At 42.5% G+C, this 23,429-nt stretch overlaps 2 protein-coding genes and 1 pseudogene across 4 annotated transcripts; all 3 read left to right on the top strand.

Moving 5' to 3' along the window:
- LOC139023995 (E3 ubiquitin/ISG15 ligase TRIM25-like) overlaps positions 1-2,911 on the top strand; it is a 5,915-nt pseudogene extending 3,004 nt beyond the window's left edge.
- LOC112068853 (E3 ubiquitin-protein ligase TRIM47) lies at positions 2,858-11,644 on the top strand. 3 transcript variants are annotated; one of them, XM_024136069.2, is made up of 6 exons: positions 2,858-3,985; positions 4,108-4,146; positions 4,915-5,074; positions 5,273-5,645; positions 10,087-10,326; positions 10,471-11,644. In XM_024136069.2, exons 3-6 carry the CDS (start codon positions 4,917-4,919, stop codon positions 10,591-10,593), a joined length of 894 nt encoding a protein of 297 aa, XP_023991837.1. In that variant the 5' UTR covers positions 2,858-3,985; positions 4,108-4,146; positions 4,915-4,916; the 3' UTR covers positions 10,594-11,644. The 3 variants fall into 3 exon arrangements, with proteins under 3 accessions (XP_023991837.1, XP_023991838.1, XP_023991836.1); XM_024136070.2 differs by lacking the exon at positions 4,108-4,146 and having other exon boundaries at positions 2,858-3,989; XM_024136068.2 differs by lacking the exon at positions 4,108-4,146 and having other exon boundaries at positions 2,859-3,985.
- LOC112068852 (E3 ubiquitin-protein ligase TRIM39) lies at positions 11,368-20,472 on the top strand. The gene is made up of 9 exons (XM_024136067.2): positions 11,368-11,455; positions 14,175-14,407; positions 15,853-16,064; positions 16,226-16,385; positions 16,544-16,639; positions 17,103-17,336; positions 17,721-17,868; positions 19,371-19,397; positions 19,611-20,472. The coding sequence occupies exons 2-9, from the start codon at positions 14,198-14,200 to the stop codon at positions 20,147-20,149; spliced, it is 1,626 nt and encodes a 541-aa protein (XP_023991835.1). The 5' UTR covers positions 11,368-11,455; positions 14,175-14,197; the 3' UTR covers positions 20,150-20,472.
- Positions 20,473-23,429: the final 2,957 nt, after the last annotated feature.

Below are 23,429 nucleotides of genomic sequence, written 5' to 3' on the forward strand. Positions count from 1 at the left end.
ACCAAGCTTTAACTTCCTGACTGATGTCTTGAGATGTTGCTTCAATATATCCACATAATTGTCCTTCCTCATGCCATCTATTTTGTGAAGTGCACCAGCCCCTCCTGCAGCAAAGCACCCCCACAACATGATGATGCCACCCCCGTACTTCACGGTTGGGATGGTGTTCTTCGGCTTGCAAGCCTCCCCCTTTTTCCTCCAAACATAAAGATGATCATTATGGCCGAATAGTTCTATTTTTGTTTCATCAGACCAGAGGACATTTCTCCAAAAACTACAATCTTTATCACCATGTGCAGTTGCAAACCGTAGTCTCGCTTTTTAATGGCGGTTTTGGAGCAGTGGCTTCTTCCTTGCTGAGCGGCCTTTCAGGCTATGTCGATATAGGACTCGTTTTACTGTGGATATGGATACTTTTGTACCTGTTTCCTCCAGCATCTTCACAAGGTCCTTTGCTGTTGTTCTGGGATTGATTTGCACTTTTCACACCAAAGTATGTTCATCTCTAGGAGACATCTCCTTCCTGAGCGGTAGGACGGCTGCGTGGTCCCATGATGTTTATACTTGCATACTATTGTTTTTACAGGTGAACGTGGTACCTTCAGGCACTTGGAAATTGCTCCCAAGGATGAACCAGACTTGTGGAAGTCTACAATTGTTTTCTGAGGTCTTGGCTGATTTCTTTTGATTTTCCCATGATGTCAAGCAAAGAGGCACTGAGTTTGAAGGTAAGCCTTGAAATACATCCACAGGTACACCTCCAATTGACTCAAATGATGTCAATTAGCCTATCAGAAGCTTCTAAAGCCATGACATCATTTTCTGGAATTTTCCAAGATGTTTAAAGGCACARTCAATTTAGCGTATGTAAACATCTGACCCACAGTGAATTATAAGTGAAATAATCTGTCTGTAAGCAATTGTTGGAAAAAATTACTTGTGTCATGCACAAAGTAGATGTCCTAACCGACTTGCCAAAACTATAGTTTGTTGACAGACATTTGTGGAGTGGTTGAAAAACGTTATGTAAACTTCCGACTTCAACTGTATGTTCTGTTGATGATTTCCATCTTAATAAATTAAAAAATTAAAAAAATTGTAATAAAATGTGAGCCCAGACAAATCTTGCTAATGGAAACATAAAAAACAGGTATGCCTACATTTTTCAGCTTACTTTTTACTTGTTTTCTGTTGTATTTTGCTTTGATAAAGTTGAAGAAACGGATGTTTTTATGTTGAGGTTTCGGTTAATTGGTTAGAGGTGTTGGGTTACAATCACACAGTAAGTCATTATCAAAAGGGTGGAGGGAGACCAGTCGTATTATTGATGATACAGGTACAAGCCTTTGCTTGCAGTCTAGTTCACCTTGATCTGCTTAAAAATGTTGTACATATATGTTTTTACATATTTGACATGGGTATTTTACAGTATTTGGGTTGTCGTAATTTCTTATCAACCTCATCAATACTGTGCTAAAGGTATATGGATGAATCAAGATACAAAATAATGTAATAATAACATACTCCCTCCACCCCAGAGATTTCATCATTGAATGTTGACAGAAGCCTTCTGCCAGAAGAGCAGTTCCAATGCTCTATCTGCCTGAATGTGTTCACTGATCAAGTTACCAGTCCTTAAGGCCACACCTTCTGCAAAGCCTGTATTGGTGGACATTGGGATAACAGTGAGATATGCCAATGTCCAAAATGTAAGAAACGGTTCTATGTGAAACCTGAGGTCTCCACAAACACTGTTAAATGGCTGGTGATGTTTGTACTACAAGGAAGCTCAAGGCCCCTAAGTCCTGCCTGGCGTGTCTGACCTCTTACTGTGAGATTCACCTGGAGCCTCATCAGAGAGTGGTGACTCTGAAGAGACACGAGCTGATTGACCCTGTGGAGAACAGGATGTGTAAGAAGCATGAAAGACTCCTGGAGCTGTTCTGTAGGAGTGGCCAGAACTGTGTGTATGTTTTGTGTACTGAGACAGACCACAAGTGTCACAATACTGTGCCCATTGAGAAGGGAGTCAAACAAAAGGTAAGAAATGTATTAGATTTATTCAATCATTATTTTCTAGATCTCTCCTTTAAGAAAAACTGAAGGCAATAAACAACTTATCTGGTAGAAAACGGCATATGTAGCATCGATGTTAGTCAAACGTTCTAGCATTAAAATTGACTACAAAGTGTAAATAGGATAATTTTGGTAACAAAGTCAATCTCATCCAAAACGGAGATTTGTAAAATGATTAGGAATAACTTATATGTCACAGAATGAAGGGAACCATAACAGTTTTCCTTAGGTTGGGTTTATTTCAAACCTGCCCACAGCTGCCCACCTGATCATAATGCCCATGGTTTAAAAAAGTATAAATGCCAATAGCTCCAAATGTCAATTGCTTAAAACCCCCAAACCATCTATAAGTTGTAGAAATGCATATACAAATGTTGAAAGCATTTGAGACAACAAAAAGATGTGAAAATATTATCCCATTTACACTGTGTAATATATTGTCCGTTTCTAACTAGCCCCAGAGACAGGCTATCCAAAGTGAAACCAACTTTGCCATGGTTGCACAGCGGCCGGCTGAAACTGGCGAAAAAAGTTGGCTAGCTTGCTAGCTAGTCTAAACTCCTTCCAGATACAAGACCTGGTTAGACTTGTTCAAGTTATCTGGAAGGATGAGTGACTGTAACTGTGTAGTGTATTGGTAGAGTGAAAGTACAAGCGCTTCCCACATCGAAGAATGCCTCCAAAACCCAAATCTCGTTCTCAGTCGCATTTCCGAATGAGAATTGAAACCAAGCATAAAGCAAGAAATTCAACCCTCTAACAGTTGTCTTCGTGCATAATTTACATGCATTTCCCACAGGTTGACCATAGGTCCACGAAGGCAGAGGTGCATTAGATCATCCAGGAAAGACACGAATAAAGTAAACCAAAATATCCCAGACTGTGTCTGACAACCCAAAAGGTTTTGACTGACAACTCAGCGGTCTTGGGAGAGAAGGGCTTCAACTCTAGACGCCGTTGCTGGGAGGCGGGAAGTTGGAGTTTCCAAGAAGAGTTGGGGTTTCCAAGAAGACTGTCAACCGGAAGAAGGCGGTCAAAAAGACTTACCACCACCTACCTGAACCCCAAGCCGAGAAGATTCGGTGTGTGTGTGTGTGTGGATTACGAGAAAGGACAGGTGTCTTTTTTATGACGTGCTGGAAAAGTCACACATCTACTTATTCTTTGGCATGTTCTCCGCCGGGAATCTTTACCCTTGTGTTTAACTCTACAGCATGATAAAGAAGTCTGAGACGTTGGTCATTTTCATAGATTGGATAAAGAAGTACAAATACAGGTTGAGAGCTCTATCCAGTACTGCGAAGTGAAGATACAGACACCATAAAAGGTGTTAACTCAATATTACACAAAATTAAAGGACGTGGCACACCTTACTAATTTCCTCTTATACAGTATATTGAAATCCGGAGGTGTAGAATCTGTTTCCTCATAACCTAACGTAGCAGACGTAAGAGAAACGCATGAAACTAGATCCTGTACAAAACCCGGAAAATCCAGTTGTTGGTTACTCGGCAGAGGTTAGTTTCCTCATAACAAGCAATGATAAAGGTTAGAAAGGAATTACAAGTTGTCACTGCTGAGATCACATGTGTGTGAAATGATGCCTTATTTACTTAAAACATTTTTTTTGTATATGTAAGATTTGCAAGAGGGTAAAGTACAACTGATTAGAGTGAACAAGGAAGGAACAACTCCACTTTAGGGAATGTTTACAAGAACATGTTTATAAGAATGTGGGATAAGGATGCTGCAATACTGCTCGTTCAGAGTCCAAATGTACCTCCCCTTTACCAGCAGTGACAAGGCGTACCCTCGCCTTGTGAGAGCACTAGTTTATAGCACATACACACTTGTGCCACTGTAAGCCTAGGACCTGACTTGACAATTCGTCATCCTTGGTACAGAGCTGGTAGGTAAAATGAGTTTTGGATAATTTATATTATTAGATGAATATCACTAGTATTAATAAATGAAAGTACTTTTCATTTCATGTTTTTCTACACTGTGGTGTCATGCTGTGTGTGCCTGTAGAAGGAGTTAGAGCCAGAGGTGGAGGAACAGTTGATAAAAGTAAGCTGTCAATCTAACATGTGTATGTGGTCATTTGGTTCTGTTGTGGTTGATGATGCTGTCCCTTTTTTGAAGCCTAGTTCAGAACTAAAATAAATGTTCTGTGGAGATTCTCCATTAAAAGTACTACTTAGTCCAGGACTCGGTTKAATCTGTGTTCGGGAAACCTGCCCAAAAAGTGTTACTATTAAAGTAGTCTCAAGAGTCTCAGCGGTTCTGTGGTATGTTTTGTTTGTATGAATGGCTATGGACAGTTTACTGTACAATGGCCTCTAGTCACTAATGGGTTAACTATCTCTGTTCCAAGTCACAGAGGAAGCAGCATTATCACTAATGTTCAGATTACACTGAGGATTTATAAAGTGTTACACAACGCACAGTTCCCGGGAACACTTTTTCTTTATATGGGGCTGCATGCATCCTAAATGGAACCCTATTCCCTTTATTGTGCACTACATTTGAACAGGGCCCATAGGGAACAGGGTGACATTTGGGACTCAGCCATGGCGTTTTATAACCATCACTATGATGACATTGTGATCTTGCACTCGTATGAGTGTGTCAATTCCCAGATGCCGCCTTCCTTTATTTATCTGTACAATAACTATAAAAATKTAGCCAATATCCTCCAACTGATATGCTTCCAAACAACGGTAATTTATCCCGGAAATTGTTTTCTATACCCATGTACCATACCGTTTCCTGATTTCACTCCAAAAAAACAAGTTCCTCCACGGGAAAAATCCATTTATTCTGTTCTATTCTCAGGGATGTCTGCACTGCCTCGATGCTGCATCTGTCTAGATGACTTCACCAGTCCAGTCTCTATCCCCTGTGGCCATCGCTTCTGCTTGGGCTGTATCGGGGAGTACTGGAGACTCCATGGTGCCTGCCAGTGTCCCCTCTGTATGACATGTTTCCCCATAAGGTAAAAAGCACAAATTGACACACACACACAAAACAGTAGGAGAGGTGCTGACTGAAGAAATAGTACAGTATATAATAAAAAGAAAGTTGCACACTTAATATAATGCTCAACTCCCAATAGTTGAATGTGTATAAAATGGGTACATAGCTATAGAGTGTGTGCAACTTTTACACACTTTTACACCATTTCCCCTATCAGGCCACAGCTAAAAACGAAGCCAACCCTACATAATGTTGCCCCGTGGGAGGAAAACCAAGCCGCACTCAGAGCAGGTGARGTGCCCTGCGATATCTGTCCAGAAAAGCGGTGTAGAGCAGTGAAGTCATGTCTGGTGTGCCTGGCCTCGTACTGTGAGATGCACCTGGAGCCTCACTACAGGGACTCGGCTCTAGGGCGCCATCCACTGGTCACTGTGTGGAAGAACCTGGATGAGCCTGTCTGTAGACTCCACGGGAGGAGGTTGGCCAGGTTTTGTCGGAGCGATCAGACCTGCGTCTGTGCTATGTGTGTCCAGACTGATCACAGGGGTCATCGGGTGGTCACCATCGCCATGGAAGCAACAAAAAAGAAGGCAAGGCAAATACATTAATACGTTTTTTTTGTGGAAAATTAGTTAGCATGTTGAGTTTTCACATTGCATTATTCAACAGTTGTATGTACCAAGTCTGTCACKTAGAGTAGGCCAGAAGGCTAAACTGAAAAACCTTAACTCAAACTTAAGCCTATATTTAACTTAAACTCTACCAAATAAAACGCTGGCGGAGCCGCAAAAGCGCTTCCGTGCAAAGGGTGTTTGTTTACATAGTGATTCTGAAAGAAACCAGTACCGCCACAAAAGTATACATTATGGGGACAGCTAACCAGTGCTCAATGAACAGCTTCATGAAAAAGTTCCACCCCTTGAACTGAAAGAGGCTCATTTTGTAGGGGAAGCCCCTCCCATCAGAACATACCGAACTCGTTAATTAATTAAGCCTACATTTTCCACTCAGCTAAACATATCAAGAAATATCTTCATTGAACCTTTGCAATTCGTTTATCATAATACAATATATCACAATATAACACATTTACATAACCCTATAGCTACTGACATTTCAACACCCATTCACATGAATCGGGCTGGCACTACAAAGCCAGCCCGATTGCCGTAGTTCAGGTCATGGAGTCATGTATTACTGGATCTTAGTTTTTGTGACAGTACTACAATGGAATGCTCAAAGCCTGTTGGCTAAGGGCAGGAGTTCAAGCAGTTCATTGTAGACATGCCTGATGTGATTTGTGTGCAGGAAACATGGCTCAAATGTACTGTGGAGTTTATCATACAGGGATATGTAGTGGTTCGTAGGGACGGGGGGGGGGCACCTTCATAAAGCAACGACTTCCTTACAGGATGCTAGGCAAAGGTATTGAACAGGAATATGTGGTGGTGGAGGTGTGGTTGAGATGAGGGGTGCTAGTGGTAGTGAACTACTACAATCTTTGTCAGATATTGGACCTGAAAGTGCTGGAGAGGGTAGAGGGCCAGGATATAAATAAGGTCATGTGGTGTGGAGATTTTAATGGGGGGTGGAAATGGCCAAGTGATGGAGAATCTGGTGTGGCCAGAGGGAAAAAGTCTGTCTTGGACCTCACTCTGGTATTTAGTGCCATGGCAGGAATCTGTGAGTGGGAGGTATGGGGAGGAGTTGACAGTAGGGAGTGAGCATTACCCCATAGTATGCACAGTAGGCTGGAGGGAGCAGGTGGTGTCAGTGGATGGAGTAGGCAGGTGGGTGTTTGGAAGGACAAAGTGGGATCAGTTTCAGGAGTTGAGTGAGCAGGTGATGGCTCGGGTGGATGTGAGAGGGGATGTGGATAGTATGAATAATTGGGTGAGAACAGCTTTAGTGGGGACAGCTACTGAGGCTATACCTAAGAGTTCAGGGAGGACGAGGAGGAAAGCAGTCCCATGGTGGATGGAGGAATGTGGGGCATTGGTGAGGAGTAGGAACAGGGCATTTAGAGTACTGAAAAGGACACATAACTKCCAACATCTGATTCAGTATAAGCAGGCCCAGGCCCCGGTGAGGAGAACTGTCCATCAGGCAAAGAGGTTACGTTGGTTCTGTGACACCATTGAAAGGGCGACGGGTAGATATGAGGGGGGAAAATTGTGGGGGATGATTAAGAGGATGAGTGGGGTCAGAAGGGCGTAGGATTATCCAGTGTTGACGAGAGGGAAGGATGTGGCAGTAACAGACGAGGAGAAGGCAGAGATGACAGCATAGCTTGGCACATTTGTCAGAGGAGGGGTAGGGGGAGAAAGAGAACGAGAGAGGAGCATCCTGGAGTGCTGGATAGGAGAGAGGATGTAAATGATGCGTTGAATGCACCATTTACCATGGCTGAGATGAAAAGGACAATGGGTAAGGCTGGGTTGCCTTCACCTGGGAAAGATGAGGTGTGCTATGTTATATTGGCCCATCTTAGTGATGAGGCACTGGATAAGGTATTGGTGTTGTACAACAGAGGGTGGGAGGAGGGGAAACTACCAGGCAGCTGGAAGGAGGCAGTAGTGGTACCGATCCGGAAGCTAGGGAAGGAGCCAACAAGGCCAACAACCTATCGGCCAATAGCTTTAAAATCACATGTATGTAAGACTATGGAACGTCTGATTACGGAGAGCCTAACTTACTTCCTGGAGAGCAGGGGGCTAGTATTACCAAATCAGAGTGGATTCAGGAAGGGTAGGGAAACTATGGACCCAGTGCTCTGCTTAGAAGCGGAGGTCAGGAAGGCTCAGGTGAACAAGGAGACTTTTGTAGCTGTCTTTTTTKATGTGGAGCAGGCATATGATATGATGTGGAAGGAGGGGTTGTTAATCAAGCTTGATATTATGGGGGTAGGAGGAAGAACATACAACTGGATAAAGGATTTCCTGTTTGGAAGGTCTATCCAGGTGAGKTTGGGGAAGTCTCTATCAAAACAAAGTTTATTTGTCACGTGCAMCGAATACAACAGGTGTAGACCTTACAGTGAAATGCTTACTAACCAATAGTGCAAAAAAAGTGTTARGTGAACAATAGGTAAGTAAAGAAATAAAAACAACAGTAAAAAGGCAGTGAAAAACAGTAGCGAGGCTATAAAAGTAGCGAGGCTATATACAGACCGGTTAGTCAGGCTGATTGAGGTAGTATGTACATGTAGATGTGGTTAAAGTGACTATGCATATATGATGAAAAGAGAGTAGCAGTAGCGTAAAGAGGGGTTGGCAGGTGGTGGGTGGCGGGTGGCGGGACACAATGCAGATAGCCCGGTTAGCCAATGTGCGGGAGCACTGGTTGGTCGGACCAATTAAGGTAGTGTGTACATGTGTACATGAATGTATAGTTAAAGTGACTATGCATATATGATAAACAGAGAGTAGCAGCAGCGTAAAAGAGGGGTTGGGGGCAGCTACCTGGTGGACAACGGTACACCACAGGGGAGCATGATTAGTCCTCTGTTGTTCTCAATCATGATCAATGACGTTTACTCTCAGGTACGGCCAGATATTGGGAGGTCGTTATTTGCAGATGATGGGGCCTTATGGAAGAGAGGATTTTCCCCCCCCATACATAGTCAGGAAGGTACAGGAAGCAATTGATGAGGTAGAGCGGTGGGCATTAATGTTCTGTACCAGGAGGAAGGTGAGAGATGAGGTATGCTTGAGGTTATATGAGGAAAAACTTGGAGAGGGCGGTTTCTTTTAGGTTCCTTTGGGGTATAATTTGACACGAGACTGACCTGGGCAGAACACATTGAGAGAGTGRTGGGRAAGTGTAAGAAGGTGCTGTTTGATGGGGAAGGTGTGGGGGGCTGGGCGTTCCTCAGCGAGAACCATGTATGTTGCATTGATCCGATCTGTAATAGACTATGGCAGTATAGCGTATGGTTCGTCAGCCCGCACCTCATTGGAAAGGCTAGATGTCATACAGGGGCAAGGACTCAAGAGTATGTGGTGGGACATTTCAGACCTCCCCATTGGCTGCACTACAGGTGGAGATGGGGGATATGCCATTGCAGATTAGGAGACCGCAGCTGGCAATTTAATTATTGGGTCAACCTACCGGGACAAGGGGTGTCTCATCCTGCGAAAGGGATTTTACAGGCATGCAGGGAACATGAGCGAAGACGGAACACAAGCTTTGGGTGGRTGGGTAATACCCAGGCGAAGGAGATGGGACTGTATGGAWGGGAGTTTAGTCTAAAGGTAGCTTTTCCTATCAATCCGCCACGGCTACTCCCACCTCCGTAAGTTGATCTAGAAGTGTTGGAGAAACTATAGGAAGATGAGGAGGGTGTTGATCTGTCTGATTTGTATAAGAGACGTCTGGATACTGTGTATCAAGATTTTGTAGCCATTTACACAGATTGCTCAAAAGATCAAAGGACAGGACTCACTGGGTCAGCATTTGTAGTAGTCCTTATTCCAGCATACCCGGAAGCTACAGAGACGGAGAGAGAAACCGAAACAAGTAGAGCGGTGATCCAAAACATTGAGTACAAAAGTACAAAAAAACATCACTTAAATTAAACATGAAAGCTTGTCTGCGAATTCTGTATACCATACCAAACTGTTACTGAAGGGAGGTAAGAATGATGTGTGTAATGAATGAACTGAGATCGCTAACTTAACTTGTGTCGACCCACATTGCTAACGTAGCAGGGATGGGGAGATGAGTGTGGGTGTGTTAGTTGACCAAATCCTGCCCGCTGCCAGTGACGAACTTCTCCGTCACAGTCATTACATCATTTTTTATAAACATACAAAACATACACCTAACATTCAGAGATACTGTATCTGTAAGAATCTGTACATACATCCGTACATACAGTATGTACTGTAAGCAATTCAGGGTTTTTAAACATTAGGCCAAAATGCAGATTTGATTTAACTGAGTCCATAGATATTTTAAATGTTTTTCCAACTTAGAGGGTTGACTGATATTGTATGTTTTTCTGATTGAATTGCACTGATTCATCCACAGGTTAAGCTAAAGAAGTCCATGATGAAGTTTCAGCAGATGATCCAGGAGAGACTGAAGAAGATGGAGGACCTCCAACAGTCAGTGGAGCTCGTTGAAGTGACTGAAGAGAAGCAGAAAGCAGCAGAGAGGCGGGCTGAAGGGTTCGTCAAAGAGATGGAACAGGAAATCACTGAGCTACAGAGGAGAAGCACTGAGCTGGAGCAGCTCTCACACACTGAGGACCACCTCACCCTTCTACAAGTCAGTGTCCCCATTTCCTGTCTTTATAAATCAAATGTTAACATTTTTGGCCAACATATATATAGAGATTTAATTTCACAACACAAACAAGCCCAAACAACAAGTTGTTACTCTTTTTGACGGGTTTCCCCCCTCTACATATAGAGATTTCCATCACTGTCCACTCCTCTACACTACAAGGATTGGTCACACATCATCAAGTCCCTGATCCAAGAACTACAGGAGAAACTAGAAATATCCTCAAAAGATAGTAGAAAACTACATTGAGCCTCCTCTAAAATAAGACATGTCTTTTTACTCAGGAACATTTTTGATTGTTTAACGTGATTCAACCTTTTTGTCTGTCCTCAAGTGATTTTTACAATGAGAAATATCGGGAACTATTTATTTATTGTGACCTTGACTTTTTTACCAAAGGAAGTGCGACTTTAATGGGTATCGTTTATGTTTATGTCGAGTTCATCATTGTGCCTATCCTATCCACAGTGTACAGTCATGGTTGATTATTTATGTCTTGTTACAATTTGACCAGAGTAAAAGTGAATGTGATTTATTCAAATATATATATATATCATTTATCTTATAATTTATTCAAAATGTTTAGTACTGTGCCAGAGAAAGTATAAATCAAGTATTATGCAGGGTTGTACCAATTTGTGATTGTGCATTTAGCAGAGTTTGTCATTGGATTAAGTAAATAGTGTAGCCTGTCGTTAACCTAATGGAAAGGTGTTTGACTTTCAATTCTCAAGTAAAAGAAACAGAGGAAACTGATGGAAGTAGCTATAGGAGGACGGGCTCACTGTAATGGCTGGAATGGAATACATGGAATCGAGTCAAACGTGGTTTCCATATGTTTGTGTTTGATACCGTTCCATTTAACTCCATTGCAGGCATTACAATGAGCCCGTGCTCCTCCCACCAGACTCCTCTGAAACACACACATAAACAGGTTTTCCACACAGACATGCATAGGCCAAGTCTACTACCGATGAAGACATACCTCCTTCACGGAAAGGGAACTGGTCATTATTTTAGCTGAAATGAAACTCGAGGGAGAAAAAGAACGTGACAAAGTAAAGGATGCCCATATGAGCCCAGAGTGAAGGAAGTTCACATCATCTGAAAGGTACTGGCAATATTTTTGTTGTTGTTGCATATATAACAGATTGTATTACTTTTAAGTGTACATCATGCTACTGTCAAGAAATTAGGTATACATGTCATTTGTAATTGATTGTTGTTGGTTGATGATGTACAATGTAAGTATGATTGACATGTACAATGCTTATACATGTAATAAATGAGATGAAATAAGGTACTGTACCATAGGTATACTTATTGTACATTTTGACCCATTACAATAATCACTTCAATGTTTTTCTCATTTCTGTATCAAGTCCAGTCCACAATTTCCCTTATTTAATAACTCCTTAAAATATAGTCAAAACATATAAAAAAGTACACTTCTATCATATACTGTTATTATGTTTCCTGTTTGTGGTTGTTTTATTCTTTATTGTGTTCTGATTATTGTGATACGGAAGTTACTGTAGGTACACAAGTGCCTTCGGGCTTGTCTCATTACCTAGGTGTGCCAGTCAGACCATCTGTGGGCAAACCCACATGTCTGTGTGCTCACTGCTCACTCTCATTTGGCTAATTCAAATACCTTCAATAGACAATGTACTCTAGAGTTTACCTTACTCCTACCACCAGAGGGCAGTAATTCACTGTAATTCAGTGGTGCACTACCTTCCAGAATCTCCAAAATTGTGACTTGTGGGTAGTTAAAAGTAAGACCAAGAATGTACATAAACTCCTTCCTTTCATCAAAACTTGAGAGCCCACATTGGAAAGAGATGACGTCGCTGATATGCTTTTAGTCTCAGTGAATGATGAATACTTACCCTGCTGAAAAAAACAGCATATACCCGACTAAGTTTCAAGATGGTCTATGCTGGTCCATGCTGTTCTGATGCTGTTCAAGCTGGTATGACCAGCATGTTCTAACTGCTTATGCTGGCCGACCAGCATCATCTAGCTGGTTAGGCTGGTCGACTAGCTGGTCAAGCTGGTATGCTGGTGACAAGTTTAGGCTGGTGATGCTGGTCCATGTGGGTCTATACTGGTCCAGCATGGTCTAACACGGAACCCAAACCGGCTGCGCGAGTGCGCCATCGTGCATAATTTTATTTTCTCCCCCCACACCAAACGCGATCACGACACGCAGGTTAAAATATAAAAACAAACTCTGAACCAATTATATTAATTTGGGGACAGGTCGAAAAGCATTAAACATTTATGGCAATTTAGCTAGTTAGCTTGCACTTGCTAGCTAATTTGTCCTGGGATATAAACATTGAGTTGTTATTTTACCTGAAAGGCACAAGGTCCTCTACTCCGCCATTTAATCCACACATAAAACGGTAAACCGAATCATTTCTAGTTATCTCTCTTCCTTCCAGGATTTTTCTTCTCTTGACTTTATATTGCGAATGGCAACTTCCATAAATTAGGTGCATTACCGACACTGACATCGTTCATCTTTCAGTCTCCCACGTGGGTATAACCAATGAGGAGATGGCACGTGGGTACCCGCTTCTATAAACCAATGAGGAGATGGAAGAGGCAGGACTTGCAGCGCGATCTGCGTCAGAAATAGAACTGATTTCTATTTTAGCCCTTGGCAACGCAGACGCTCGTTAGCGCGCGCGAGCAGTGTGGGTGCAATAATTTAATAACATAGATTTTTACATTTATTTTGCAACGCTCGCGCACGTGACACGAGCGGTGTGGTCAGCCTGTAACATAGAACCCAAACCGGCTGTGCGCATGCGCCATCGTGCATAAATGTATTTTGTCCCCCCACACCAAACGCGATCACGACACGCAGGTTAAAATATCAAAACAAACCCTGAACCAACCACACCGCTCGCGTCGCGTGCAAAATAAATTTAGAAATCTATGTTATTCAATAAATGCACCCACACCCACAAGTCCTGCCTCTCCCATCTCCTCATTGGTTTGTAGAAGCAGGTACCACGTGCCATCTCCTCATTGGTTAGACCCATGTGGGTGACTGAAAGACAACGATGTCAGTGGCGGTAATGCACCTAATTTATGAAAGTTGCCAATCGCAATATAAAGTCAAGAGAAGGAAAAAGCCTGGAAGGAAGAGAGATGACTAGAAACGATTCGGTTGACCGTTTTATGTGTTTATGTGTTTATATCAGCTCAATGTTTATATCCCAGGACAAATTAGCTAGCAAGTGCAAGCTAACTAGCTGAATTGCCACAAATGTTTAATGCTTTTCGACCTGTCGCCTAATTAATATAAGTCGTGATCGCGTTTGGTGTGGGGGACAAAATACATTTATGCACGATGGCGCACGCGCGCAGCCGGTTTGGATTCCAAGCGACCAGCATGGTCTAGCTGGCAAAACCACACCTATCATTCTCATATTTCCCAGCATGCTCTTTCGGAGCTAGATTTTTTTCAATATCTGTTTTTATATGTATATTGATTAATTAATTAATTYGTCTTGTGCTACACAACGATAAATAACATACATTTTTCTAAACTACCATCTACCAGCATCACCAGCATATGCTGGTCATCATTGTCTAAAACACAGTGAAGTCACAAGAATCCGCTTGCTACCAGCATGATCAGCTGGTCAATGCTGGGTGTTTTTCAGCAGGGTATTATTGATAAATAGTGTATCTCCAACAACCCCAATTTCAACTGAAGATCCAGCCTCCAACAGTCTGACTCCAACAGTCCAATCAACTGAAGATCCAAATTGCAGACAACAAACACTCTCTGAAATATTTGATATTGACAGGTTAAAGGACTCCAGCTCCAGACATGGCCTCGTCTTCCTTACACTCCGTCAACATGGACACTCCTATTCTGATCAAGCACCATCTCTACTGCTCTATTTGTCTGGACCTGTTTGAAAACCCCGTCACCACCCACTGTGGCCACAGCTTCTGCCAGTCCTGCCTGGGCCGCAACCTCCACTTGAATGACCTCGCGTGCCCCCTCTGCAAGGAGCATCTGAGGAGTAACCCGCAGGTGAAATATTACTCTTCTTCTTCAAGATGCATTTATGGAGAAACCCACAAGTAACAAGGCAGTCCAGGCATTTTAAGTGCTAGAAAAACTCAATATAACACATCCTGTCTCAGCCATTTCCCCCACTAGTTGGCAGTATTTACATCAACATAAATACATCAAATGTGATTGGGGAGGATGTATTGTATTGGGGAATGATGTCTGTTGTGTACAAAAAAAATTATGTGGAGGATGTGTTGATAATGACACTTGTAACCTTCGTTGAATTGAAATTGGTACGTAATGCAGGTAAAACCAAGTATATGGACTTTTTCAAATCACAAAAATGTGTCTGATGATTTATGCATACATACATTGGATGGTTCCCTCATTGATCGTGTCACCGCTTATACATATCTGGGCGTCTAGATTTATGATAGGCTTTCCTTCCAAAAGCATGTAGATGAGTTAGTTGAGAACGGACTTCTTTTAATGGAATATGTCATACCTTTCGTTCAATAGCAGAAAACAAATAATTCAGTCGACATTCACTCCTGTCTTAGACTACGGCGATATCATCTATATGAACTCAGCTGCCACTCTATTGAAGCCACTGGATGCAGTTTCTGCATTACACTTTTTAATTACGGGTGATAGTTTCAGCACACATCACTGAACTCTGTACCAGGAAGTAGACTGGCCATCTTTGAAGTTTCATAGATGCATTGCAATTTTTTTTTGTTTATATATCCCTCTTGCGTAAACGATCACCGTACCTCACTTCTCTGTTATCCTACAGAAATCAGACACGGTCTCAGGGATGGCTCACCCTGGAGATCCTTTAGATCTCGACAGAGTTAGGTAAATCTGCCTTTAGCTATTTTGCCCCTTGCTTATGGAATGGTCTACAGCCCTCGAACTCAACTCTGGACCTCGAAGTCAGTTCCATTGCATTTTTACATTGTTCCCCTCTAACTAGGGACTGATTTAGACCTGGGACACCAGGTGTGTGAGATGAATTTTGAGGTAGAACAGGAAACCAGCGGTCTCCGGACCTCCTAGGGTAAGAGTTGAGTACGCCTGAGTCTACCGAGTTTGCTGAAATTGGAGGAATTGGTGCCTCTGAGGCAGTTCAGACGGCTACCTGAGGACCTTTTTAAGGAAGAATGTGTTTCTTATGATTCGATGCTCGATCTTATGTTTCTATTACATTTTCTATTGTTTGTGTTTTTTGCTTGCTTATATATTTTGTAGGTTAAGTATATATTTTGACTATGTTTTATAACTTTCCGTCAGTCATTGATGTAAATAATATAGTATTATCAGTCAACTCACCTGATAAAATAAGGAATAAAAAAACTGACTTGCTTTTCTTAATTGTCCCTGAGGTGATCGATAAAGTTGTATTAGATTGAATAATGAATGGATAAACAAAGCATAATAGCGCAATACAATATTACCCACAGGTGAACATCATCCTCAGGTCCCTAATCCAAGAACTGAAGAAGGCCCAGGAAAGGAAGCCAGGGGAGTATTCCGGAGCCTTGGGCGAGGTGGCCTGTGATGTCTGCACTGAGAGGAAACTCAAGGCCCATAAGTCCTGCTTGCTGTGCCTGGCCTCATACTGCGAGACTCACCTGCAAACCCACACCTCTGCAGACAGGCTGAAGGGCCACAGGTGGACTTTGACTTTGTTGATTCTTAATCACAGTTCATACCAAAAAACTTCAAGAAACTCAACATTTACATAATAGGAAATAACACCAGAAAACACACTTGGATACACTTGTTGTTTATTCTTACTTTTCTTGATTGGAAAGTGTAAAAATGTATACATAGGTTGGTGGCCCCTGTGGATGACCTGGATGGGAGGGCCTGTCTGACCCATGGTCGACCCCTGGAGTTGTACAGCAGGGCGGAGGGGCGTTGTGTCTGTGCCCTCTGCATGGAGGAGGGTCACGAGGTCGTCTCCACAGAAACGGAGTGGGACAAGAAGAAGGTGAGGTCGTAATTCCTAAGGGTTCCACGATGGCTATGTGTATAGTATTGGGTGAGCCTGAAGGAGAGTGTGTATTGAGTGATTATTACATTAAATTACATTAATAAGGATAAACTCATGTATAATTCCTTTTCTTTCCGTGTTTTTTAATTTCCAAGGGTGAGCTGGGCAGCAGCCTGGCTGAGACGCAGGAAAGGATCCTGGAGAGAGAGAGAAAGGTGGAGGAGATCAGGGAATCCATGGACCTCTGCAAGGTGAGTCCTGAGTGATTCAGAGTGAGGTACTACATGTCTACCTGCAAGCACAGAGCTGTGCTGTAACAGTGCTCTACAAGAAGAGCGAGAGAGCGAGAGCAAAGATAGTAAAAAAAAAACTGGACTGCATGCACAAATACATTAGTTATATGCCTGCAAGTCGAGTCTTGTGTGAGTCAGAGTGAGGTACTACAAGTCCACATGCAGATACGGAGGTGGAGCACCGTAACAGCGAGATAGTTCAACGTGAGACAGAGAGACCTGTTGCACATAGAGAGGGACAAGAGATACAGAGTGTGAGACATGCATACAGAAAGAGAGCTGGAGACATGAGACATACTGTACACGCACAGACAGTGAGACAAGCACGGAGAAAAGTCAAGAGAAAAGTGAGACAGACAGCGAGGGAATGAGATAGACATTGAGGTGATACTGAGTTGTGGTCCACCGTCTATCCCTTTAGGCCCGACTGGACAGGGAGAGGAGGGAGATAGACTCTGTGTTTGAAGTGGTGATGACAGCTGTAGAGGAGACCCAGCGAGAGGCTCTCAGGCCCCTGGAGAAGAGGCAACAGGACGTGGAGCGAGAGGCAGAAGAACTCACCCAAGAGCTGCAGAGAGAGATCAGACAGCTGAGAGACATCATCGTTCAGCTGGAGGACGTTGCTAACCTAGAGGATCACATTCACTTTCTGCAGGTGAGCGACTTTACTTGAACGTTAACCCTTTTGCTCTGTGAGCGGCATAGATCATCCACAAATGATTCCTCCCGGCACTGCACTGTATCACTCTCGTTGACTGAACAGCCTACAAGCTGCTCACACTCTGTATTGGGCTAAAGTGATTGAACAGCCTGCAAGCTGTTCCTAAGTTGGTTGACGCATGTGTTTGTGTACCAGTATGTGTGAAATGCATGGATTGTACTGGACTGGCTGTCTATTGTCTGTCAAATTGTTTTCCGAATATGATTTATATAATTATACACTATAATGATATATATGAAATAAAACCGTTGAATCATCTTTCTCTGTGACTGTCTCTTTTTTCCCTCTCTCTTTCCTCTCCATCTGTCTCTCCACCAGACCTTCCCATCTCTGTTGGGGCTGGGTGATGGTAGAGACTGGACTGAGGTCTCGCTTGATACTAAAGTCTCCTTTGGTACCATGAGAAGCAGCTGCTCAGCCATGATGGAGAAAATTGAGCAGGAGCTTGAGAAGCTCTCCTCGATCGGTAAGATGAAGACAGTGTTGAAAACCATACATATACGGTGCATTCGGAAAGTCTTCAGACCCCTTGACTATTTCCACATTTTGTTACGTTACAGACTTTTTTCTAAAATGGATTAAATAAGAACATTTCCTCATCAATCTACACACAATACGCCATAATGTCCAAACGAAAACAGGTTTTCGATTTTTTTTAGCTAATTTATTTGTACCTTATTTACTTAAATATTCAGACCCTTTGCTATGAGACTCGAAATTGAGCTCAGGTGTATCCTGTTAGAATTGATCCGCCTTGAGATGTTTCTACAACTTGATTGGAGTCCACCTGTGGTAAATTCAATTGATTGTACATGATTTGGAAAGGCACACACCTGTCTATATAACGTCCCACAGTTGGCAGTGCATATCAGAGCAAAAACCATTCAAAAACCAAACCACTCATGGTTATGAGGTCGAAGGAATTGTCTGTAGAGCTCCGAGACRGGATTGTGTCGAGGCACAGATCTGGAGAAGGGTACCAAAAAATGTCTGCAGAATTGAAGGTCCCCAAGAACACAGTGGCCTCCATCATTCTTAAATGGAAGAAGTTTGGAACAACCAAGACTCTTCCTAGAGCTGACCGCCCAGCCAAACTGAGCAATCGAGGAGAAGGGCCTTGGTCAGGCAGGTGACCAAGAACCCAATGGTCACTCTGACAGAGCTCCGGAGTTCCTCTGTGGAAATGGGAGTACCTTCCAGAAGGATAACCATCTCTGTAGCACTCAACCAATCAGGCCTTTATGGTAGAGTGGCCAGACGGTAGCCAATCCTCAGTTAAAAGTACATTTCAGCCCGCTTGGAGTTTGCCAAAAGGCACCTAAAGGAATCAGACCATGAGAAACAAGATTATCTGGTCTGATGAAAACAAGATTGAACTCTTTGGCCTGAATGCTAACCGTTACACCTGGTGGAAACCTGGCACCATCCCTACGGTAAAGCATGGTGGTGGCAGCATCATGCTGTGGGGATGTTTTTCAGCGGCAGAGACTGGGAGACTAGTCAGGATCGAGGGAAAGATGAACGGAGCAAAGTACAGAGAGATCCTTGATGAAAACCTGCTCCAAAGCACAGGACAACAACCCGTAGGACGCAGCCAAGATAACGCAGGAGTGGCTTCGGGACAAGTCTCTGAATGTCATTGAGTGGCCCAGCCAGTGCCTGGACTTGAACCCGATCGAACAATAAATGTGATATTTCATATTTTTTTGGCAAAAAAAACAGAAAACCTGTTTTTGCTTTGTCATTATGGGGTATGGTCCCCCCATTGATTAGGGGAAAAAACAATTGAATCCATTTGAGAAAAATGCTGTAAGGTAACAAAATGTGGAAAAAGTCAAAGGGGTCTGAAAACTTTTCGAATGCACTGTACATTTTAGACATATAATCTGCATACATTGCTGTATTCTTTGTTTAGCTTTGTCATACTACAATTGACCATGAAGGCCCAAAAATGTGTTTCTTCCACAGAGCTTGAGAGGATCCTGAAGTTTGCAGGTGTGTATTGTTACATTTCAGGGTAGAGATACATTAGTATATAAAGACTTCAATCTTCATTAGCATACATATACATATTTTTATCTCAACCACATTCACTTTGTAGTAGGCCACATTTTAACTTCATTCAGGCCAACTGATAGGCCTTGTACATGCCCAAATACTGTGCTGTATCTTGTCATAACAATAACGTCTATATCTCATATTATTCAGTTGATGTGACCCTGGACCCAGACACAGCCAACATACAGCTGGTTCTCTCTGAGGACGGGAAAGAGGTGAGAGACGGAGGGAAGATACAGGACCTCCCTGACCGTCCGGATCGCTTTGATCACTTCGGCAGCGTCCTGGGGCACAACATGTTAACGTCTGGGAGATCATACTGGGAGGTGGATGTCGGGAACAAGACGGGTTGGGATCTGGGAATTGCAAGAGGAGATGCCAACAGGAAGGGGCAACTCTCTGTGAATCCTACTAATGGTTACTGGGCAATAGTGCATTATAATGGGGCCCAATACGGAGCCTTGGGGGACCCTCCTTTTCTCTTGTCACTGATGGAGAAACCCCAGAAGGTGGGGGTGTTTGTGGATTATGAGGAAGGGTTGGTGTCTTTTTATGATGTGGAAGCTAAGGCTCATATATATTCTTTCACTGGGTATTCCTTCACTGGGGAAATGTATCCATATCTCAGCCCACATCTTCTGAATGGGAAGAAGAACTCAGATCCACTGGTCATCACAGAAATAGGCTGATCACTCATTGTTTGGCCTTGAAGGTGAAAGACTTGTTTCAGGCTAGGATTAGTGCTACAGCTAGGTTTAGGGTTGGGTTAGGGTCAGATACAAATGTGGTACTTTATTACACATATAAATATTTGAATTAATAGTTTTGTATACAGTGCCTTCGGAAAATTCACACACTATTTCCACATTTTGTTGTGTTACAGCCTGGATTTAAAATGTATTAAATTGAAACCTTTTGTCACTTGCCTACACACAATACCGCATAATGTCAAAGTGGAATTATATTTTTAGAAACTTTTACAAATTAATAAAAAAGGAAAAGCTGAAATGCCTTGAGTCAATAAGTATTCAACACTTTGTTATGGCAAACCTAAATTAAGTTCAAGAGTAAAAATTTGCTTGACATTAAATAATATAATAATAATAATAGTGTTTAACATGATTTTTTTTATGACTACCTCATCTCTGTACCCCACACATACAATTACAGTGCCTTCAGAAAGTATTCATACCCCTTGACTTATTCCACATTTTGTCATGTTACAGCCTGAATTCAAAATGGATTAAATAAATAAAACATTCTCAGCAATCTACACACAATAACCCATAATGGCCAAAATAAAATACAGAAATATCTAATTTACGTAAGTATTAGCACCCCTGGGTCAATACTTTGTAGAAGCACCTTTAGCAGCGATTACAAGTGTGAGTCTTTCTGAGTAAGTCTCTAAAAGCTTTCCACAACTGGATTGTGCAACATTTGCCCATTCTTTTTTGATGTCATAAATACACAAACAAGAAAACGGCGAGTTGCAAAAAATAAATGGCTTCCAATAATTTCATTAACCTAACTATACAATTTCAAACTAATGCAGCTGCTCTACAGTTTATCAAATGTACAGTATAATGCAACTAAGTAACAGTATTTTACTTTATAAAGTTACTAGTAGCAGTGTTCTCATTTTTGTATAATGCAGGATGTACTGTGAATGTACTGTAAATAAGTGTTATCACAGAGAGTTCCCAGCCCATACAAGTACTGGGAAAGGTGACGATGACGTTCGATAATAATACACACATCAGTGTTATAATCTTCCCATAACTGTTTACAGTGTTGGAAAACTCCCAGATGGTGTCAGTGCTTCCCCTCTAATAGTAAGGAGGCACTTCCACAAGGTCAAATGGGTTATGAGCAAGAAGAGGAGAATCAGCATCCGACTGAACAACTCCAGTTAAAGTTTGGGGGATGGAGAGAGTGTTTAGAATTAGGAATAATTGAATAGGATCTCTATGAGACAACGCTTGAGTATTCAGATGTGATTTCATGTAGGCCAGGTTTGGGGTCAATTGGAATTGGAAATGAAGGCAGTCAATTCAGAAAGTAAACTTCAATTAAACAGATTTATTTTTTAAAAGGTCATCTACTTTCAATGACTTCTCGATAACTATACCGAACAAAAATATAAACGCAACATGCAACAATTTCAAAGATTTTACAGATTTACAGTTAGTAGGAGAAAATCTGTCAATTGAAATACATTTGTTAGGCCCAAATCTCTGGATTTCACATGACTGGGAATACAGATATGTATCTGTTGGTCGCAGATACCTTAAAAAAATGGGCCTCACAATGGGCCTCAAGATCTCATCACAGTATTTCTGTGCATTCAAATTGCCATTGATAAAGTGCAATTGTGTTTGTTGTCCATAGCTAATAACTGCCCATACCATAACCATACCGCCCCCATGGTGCACAGCAGCAAACCGCTCGCCCTCACAACGCCATACACGTGGTATGCGGTTGTGAGGCAGGTTGGACGTACTGCCAAATTCCCTAAAACGATGTTGGAGGCGGCTTCAGGTAGAGAAATTAACATTAAACTCTGGCAACAGCTCTGGTAGACATTACTGCAGTCAGCATGCCAATTGCATTCTCCCTCAAAACTTGAAACATCTGTGGCATTATGTTGTGTGACTGCACATTTTAGAGTGGCCTTTTATTGTCCCAGCACAAGGTGCACCTGTGTAATGATCATGCTGTTTAATCAGCTTCTTGATATGACACACCTGTCAGGTGGATGGATTATCTTGGCAAAGGAGAAATGTTCACTAACAGGGATGTAAACAAATTTGTGCACATTTGAGCAAAATAAGATTTTTGTGTGAATGGAAAATTTCTGGGATATTTTATTTCAGCTCATGAAACATGGGACCAACACTTTACACTTTGCGTTTATATTTTTGTTCAGTGTAAGTAGAAACAATTTATTTAAAAAGTTTTCAATTTTTTTATTTTAAATTAACATCACTTCTTGAATGGGCCTCCCGAGGGGCGCAGTGGTCTAAGGCACTGCATCGCAGTGCTAGCTGTGCCACTAGAGATTCTGGGTTCAAGTCCAGGCTCTATCACAGCCGGCTGCAACCGGGAGACCCATGGGGCGGCACACAATTGGCCCAGCGTCTTCCGGGTTAGGGTTTGGCCGGCAGGGATGTCCTTGTCCCATCGCACACTAGCGACTCCTGTGGCGGGCTGGGCGAAGTGCACGCTGACACGGTCACCAAGTGTACRGTGTTTCCTCCGACACATTGGTGTGGCTGGCTTCCAGGTTAAGTGGGCATTGTGTCAAGAAGCAGTGCGGCTTGGTTGGGTTGTGTTTTGGAGCATGCACGGCTCTCGACCTTCACCTCTCCCGAGTCCGTGGGGGAGTTGCAGTGATGAGACAAGACTATAACTACCAATTGGATACCACGAAAAAAGGGTAAAATAAGACAAATAAATTACAACAAAAACAAAAAAAATCATCACTTCCTGAATTAAGTGCCTTCAATTCAAATTGACCGCAACCCTGATGAAGGCCTATCACCGTTTAACATGCTTTCATTTACTTGATTTAACTCTTACATAAATATTCARACCTTTTACTTAGTACTTTGTTGAAGCACCTTTGGCAGCAATTACAGCCTTCAGTCTTCTTGGGTATGACGTTACAAGCTTGGCATAACTATATTTGGRGAGATTCTAAAAATGTTCTCTGCAGATCCTCTCAAGCTCTGTCAGGTTGGATTGGGAGCGTCTCTGCACAGCTATTTTCAGGTCTCTCCAGAGGTGTTCGATTGGGTTCAAGTCCGGGCTCTAGCTGGGCCACTCAAGGACATTCAGAGACTTGYCCTGAAGCCACACCTGCACTGTCTTGGCTGTGTGCTTAGGGTTGTTGTCCTACTGGAAAGTGAACCTTCGCCCCAGTCTGAGATCCTGAGCACTCTGGACCTCGATCCTGTCTAGTCTCCC

This window comes from Salvelinus sp. IW2-2015, unplaced genomic scaffold (genome assembly GCF_002910315.2).
Source record: "Salvelinus sp. IW2-2015 unplaced genomic scaffold, ASM291031v2 Un_scaffold775, whole genome shotgun sequence".
In the NCBI taxonomy this organism is placed as follows: domain Eukaryota; kingdom Metazoa; phylum Chordata; class Actinopteri; order Salmoniformes; family Salmonidae; genus Salvelinus; species Salvelinus sp. IW2-2015.